The sequence below is a fragment of the Gossypium hirsutum genome, chromosome D07 (genome assembly GCF_007990345.1).
Source record: "Gossypium hirsutum isolate 1008001.06 chromosome D07, Gossypium_hirsutum_v2.1, whole genome shotgun sequence".
NCBI classification, from domain to species: Eukaryota; Viridiplantae; Streptophyta; class Magnoliopsida; order Malvales; family Malvaceae; genus Gossypium; species Gossypium hirsutum.
The window spans coordinates 48,342,549-48,348,382 of NC_053443.1; the positions used below are offsets into that span (position 1 = coordinate 48,342,549).

At 31.4% G+C, this 5,834-nt stretch overlaps 1 protein-coding gene across 1 annotated transcript; it reads right to left on the reverse strand.

Annotated features, from left to right (window-relative positions):
- Window positions 1–3,128: 3,128 nt before the first annotated feature.
- On the reverse strand, window positions 3,129–4,703 carry LOC107954905 (receptor-like protein kinase FERONIA). The gene has a single exon (XM_016890589.2). The coding sequence runs from the start codon at window positions 4,701–4,703 to the stop codon at window positions 3,129–3,131; it is 1,575 nt and encodes a 524-aa protein (XP_016746078.1).
- Window positions 4,704–5,834: the final 1,131 nt, after the last annotated feature.

The window sequence follows — 5,834 nt, forward strand, 5'->3', positions numbered from 1 at the left end:
CTTAGCAACTTTCTGTTTCAATCACCGCAGCAATAGCCTAGGCGCGCCTCCTCACCGTGTGTGCTGCACCACCGCGCGCGTGCATCTCCAGGCTGGCCTCATACCTGCAACAACCAAAACAAATGAAGCAAGCAGCAAACGGAAGAGTAACAATACAACAAATTTACAGCAAATTAAAAAATTGTAACAGAATAGAAAAAGGAAAAACAGAAAAAATGGGGATTTTTGGTTTTTTTTGGCTATATTAAGCCAAATACAAAATTTGTAAAGGGGGACATAGACTGAATATAAAAAAAGAAAAAGAAAAAGAATTCGAATATCAGTTTCCTTTAAGGTGATTCTCAAAGTTCTTTTTTTATTTTCTTTTTTTTGATCTGTTCTTGATTTTTTTATATACATACGAAAAATAAAACAAGAGGAGGAAGGAGACTCTTACCTTCGCGAAGGCGCACCATTGGAGCCCTGTCGATTCCGTCCGAAATGGAGTTGGATAGGGTTAGGGCTTGTGCAGCGGCGGAGAGAAAAGGGGATTTTTTTTGTTTGTTTTAGAATAGCTTAGGGATTAATTTTTTAGGGATTGTGGTAACTATTATATGAGGTTGAAACGACACCATTTAGTGCCTGTTTCAGTGGCTCTAAAATGGTGTCATTTTGACTGTAGGGCCCAAGAATTCGATCCGCGACCCGACCCGCATATGAGGGATCCGCGCACCTCTGAGGTTCAAATGGTTTGTTTATAGTTTTGGTCCTTCCATTTTTGACGCGTGTTACAATTAGGCCTTTATTTATTTTAACATTTGTGAATCACACCACACTTTTTACAATTGTTTGATTTTGATCCCTATCGAAACGTTGCGCATAGAGGGGATCGAGATATTTTCTGTTTAGATCCCTGTTTCTTCGCGCGTATTTTAATATGGTCCCTGACATCCTTTCATTATTTATTATTTTTACCCCATTGTGTTTGGTTGTAATTTCAATTTGATCCTTAACCTTTATTTAAATTGTTTTAACATATTTTACATTTTAAACCATTTTATTTTCTATTTTTACATTACTTTATTTACGTATTTTAAACTTTTTTATATAGTACTTATTTTAATATATATATATGTTATTTAGTTTAAATTGTTTTTATATATGTTATTTCAAAATTTGATTATCTTTAAATTGATTTATTTTAAAATTCCTCTTTTATATATTATGTTTAACTCATTATATGTTATTTTAACTTGCTTTGTAAAGGATTTATTTTAAGTTATTTTATATATTATTTTATTTTTAGTTGCTTTATATATTAATTTTAAAATTATTCTATACTATTTGCTCTAAATTGATTTATATTAGCTATTTAAAACTCGTTTTCACGTACTATTTATTTATTTTTTATCACTTATTTAAATTGTTTTATATATTTTTTTAAACCCTATCTTATTATATACTTTGTTTATTTCAAACTTTTTATATATATTATTCATTTTAGATTTTTTATACGAATAATTCATTAATTATAATTTCCCTTCTTTCATATTTCTTAAGTTATTTTAAAAACTTGTACAATTTCATATGTGTTAATTTGTTTGGTGCTTTGATTGACTTTTAATTTATTAGCCTTTGAATGTTAACATAATATATGATGTGAGATTATTGCTCTTATGTGTATTGTAATGCTTATTTGTATTGATTGATTATTTGTGTTCATTAATGTACATTTTGGCTTACAAATTATCACTTCACATTGTACATTGTTATTCCATCGCGCTTTATTCGCTCAAAAAGTTACGTTTAATATGGTTTAAGTTACGAAATCATTTTATTCAAAAGCTTTCAAGATAACACAATACTTGGTATTTGGGATCTCCGAGAGGATTGAGCCCTAACGTATTGGGTTCCAATTTTCCTCGTTAAATCTAAATAATCGAGAATATTCTTTAATCAAAACACATAAATAAAAAAGCTCATTCTCGGGAATTCGATACGTTGTGTCCTAACGCATTGGATATGACATGTTGTTTTCTCGAGATGAGGATTTTTCTAAAAAATAATAAAGGCAATATTCAATGTTTGGAATTTTGAGAAATTGTGCCCTAACGTATTGGGCTTCGATTTCTTCATTTGACTTAAACAATAGAATATCCTTTTAAATTTCATTGCATGAGTTTTTTTAATAGACAAGCTCATTTTCGAATATGTGAAATATCATGCCCTAACCCATTGGGTGTGACATTTTCTCTTTCCGAAATGAGAGGGTCTTAACATGTAATTTGATTTATACAAGTTTTTTAATACAAGGATCGTATTTTAAAATCTTTGCACATTTTCAATATTAAGATACTAATTAATCAACAAGGTACCAATTTTGGGCGTGTTGAGGGTGCTAACCCTTCCTCATGCGTAACCGACTTCCGAACTCGTTTTCTAGATTTTATAAGATCAAAAATTATCGTTTTGGTAAATTTAAATTTTTATTAAAATGATTTAATTATGAGGTGATCCAATCACACCTAAATAAAAAGGATTGGTGGCGACTCTATTTTCGTTTTTTTTTTAATTTAAGTCGATCCCCTATTTTTTTCAAAAAAAATAATGGTTTCGACATATTGTTTACTTAATACAACAAAAATGAGGAAAAAACTTTTATGATTATTTTTTTACATATTTATTTTTATTGAACTCTAATATATATTTGAATCCATACAACTCGGATTTTATATCATTCAATTCGAAAAAAAAATTTTAATTGAGTTTAGTTGATAAAATAGACTTATCAACTTGTTTAATTCAAAAATTTTTAACTCGATTTGATTCAATTTAATTGAATACTCATTTGTCTTCATGTCCCAATCTACATGTACAATTATTGTTTTAAAATATATATATATTTATATTTATTTAACCTTTTTCCCTTTATACAGTCTTTAATCATTCATACAAAATATTTTGTCACAAATATTTATATGCTTTAATCATTTACACATTTGATTCAAAAAGAAAAGAACAATCCAAGACAATGTTCTTTAGATAACCTTTAACATGAGAAGAACCCCTGATATATAAATGGTAAAACTTTAAATAATGATAAACTAGACTGGTAAAATTGAGCAAATTAACACTTTTATTATAGGAGATCAACACTTGTTATCTGCAACGCTTGTAGTATCCTTGGAATGGTTGCCAACACTACTGTACACTTTACCACTACCATCCATTGAAGAGTAATCCTTACAAGAGAGTTGAGACCACGAAGAGGATCCTTCACCTCTTGATTTCGGGCGGAAAATCAAGATATATAGTGCAGAAACCACGACAAAGCTCGATACAACTCCAATAACAGTGAGAAATGTTGTTCTGAGGTTGTACTTTGGCCTTCTTGGTGGTGGAACAAAGATTTTAGGTGAGCTGATAGGTATTGTTTGAGGATTGGGTCCTGCAAGATTGCCTTCATTGCTCAATTTGAAGATTTCAACCCCATTCAAGATAGCATCTGAATATCTAGTCCTCCAAGCGGGTGCAGGGTGAAGGGCAATAGACAGGTTTCTTTTCATTTCGTTACCTGCTCTACCAATCATCACAGCATAATCTCGATAGACTGGCACCCCATTTCCACCGGCCCAAGAAACTACATCCGCTTGGTGTTCAGCCACAATGTTGTCGATGTAAATCTGAAATACTCTGTCACCAAGCTCTGTTATTTCTACCTGGAATTCACAAAAGTGTAACCTGACATAGTAAGTGAACCCGGAATCAACTCGGAATTCCCAAGTGAGTCTATAGTTCTCGTTCACAGTTTTGTTGGTCCCCATAGTCCTGGCAGTTCTATACACAGGGACTGGGGCACTGTAATTTGGTATCACGCTGAAACTGGGACTAATGATAAGATTAACAGGAAGAACACTAGGTCTGCCATTAGTCACGTATTCACCATCCTCAGACCAGCTCCTATACATACCGGTATCTTGTGTAGGTGAAATGGAGCTGCCCCCAATATTCACTCGGTACAAAGATTCTAGAGCCTGGTTCTTCAGGATGCGATACGGGTTCACCTGATTCACAAATTTGAACCCAGTATCATCATCTGAAGGGTAGTAAAGGTTGTTGGGCATGGAAACGATTTCGATTCCATTTATGAAAGCGTAAGAATCTGGCATATTAGGATTCGGATTAAACAGTATATTCAGCTTTTCCTCATCAGCATATATGCAAAATTCACTGTAAAAGACCTCTAGTTTAAGATCGTCAGCTTTGAGGGCAGCGCTGAAATTGCTGAGGACAGTATAGCCTCCAATATGGACATCAAAAAAGGCATTTGAGCGATTGAATGCTCGATAAGAAGCTGGGTGAAAATGAAGGCGAATGAATTTTGGCCCGGGTGTGACCGTGAAGGAGAAGGTGAACTGAGAGGGAGACAAGAGAGCTGTTGTGTAAGGTATGGGGTCTCCTTCTGTTGGAGAAGTTGAGATAACTGATACCTTACTTGACTGACCTAAATAAATGGTGTTATCTGAGATCCAGGACCGGCCCGAAAGATCGGTTGTGTTGGTGGTGGAGCCACAATTGAGGGCTATGTTGTCATGAGGCGTGTAAGGCTTTGGCGAGGCATCAGCAGAGGCGATGGTTAGGGTGTGGAGGAAAGTAAAAAGGAAAAGGGTTAAGACGGAAAGCTTATTCGGTTGAGAAACGTACCTTTTGGTGAGATTGATCATGGTGTACACTTGAGAGAGATAAACTTAGAGAATTGAATTCAAGGTGAAAAAGCTGATAGAGAGATAAAGAAGACAGTCATGACGGCCGAGGAAATTTCATCCCATCTTCTTTTCCTTCCTCTTTCCCTTCCAAAAAAAAAAAAAAAAAAGTCAATGGCCAACCAAAACAATAGTTTACTCAATGTGATTGACATTAATTATTAAATTATAACTTTTAATTCATTTTGTCACTAATTTTAGTTTTTTAAATAAAATTTTACCATTAAAATTTAATGGAGAAACTATTATTTAAATTTTATTTTATTTTAATATTAAACATTAAATTACTTTATAAAATTATTAAAGTTACAATTAACTTTGAAGGAAGACATGAATTTTTTTAAAAAATATAAAAATAAAGTATTATTTTTTATAAATAACATTTTTATTAATATTTAATATTATTTTAATTATTTAAAAAAATATTAAAATGCTTTTTTTTAAATTTAACTTAATTTAAATTAAAATTGAATATTAAAATTCAATAAAAAAAACTAACTTTAATTTTAAAATTCATTCAAATAAAAGTTAAGTGGTAAAATTCAATATAGAGTTAAAAGAAGAGTGGTAAATTTACCATTAATTTAAAAGTAGAATGACAAGTATCAACAAAACTAAAAGATAGTATCAAATTTTAATTTCTATCTAAAGTATAGTGACAAATTTGTACATTAACCCAAGCAATAATAATGCCTTTTGTTAGACATAACATGAAACTATTTATTATATATATTACAATAATTAGACATAAAATAAAGAATAGTTAATAGAAATTTAAGCTTGAAATTAAAAATATTTATTATAACTCTTGTAAAAAAATAAGATATCTTCGAAATAAGTAAAAAAAATTCTTTCCCTTTGCTAAAAATAAGTTATAAAAGTGAGGAAATATTACCAATTAAATTCGTTTGTTACTAACTCATAGTTAAACCTATAATACTCGCTATATAATACAAATTTTGTATTTTCTTTTGTCACTTGTTTATAATAAGGCGAAGCCGATGACTAATTCAAAACGTAGGGGAACCAACGTGGTTTAATATGGTGGCAATGACCAATGAGTCCATTCTTGTGTGGTAGTGGGGAGGCTTG

What these genes read in the sequence shown, in the direction of transcription:
- LOC107954905 (XM_016890589.2), bottom strand. Translation starts at nt 4,703, where the DNA reads ATGATCAATCTCACCAAAAGGTACGTTTCTCAACCGAATAAGCTTTCC.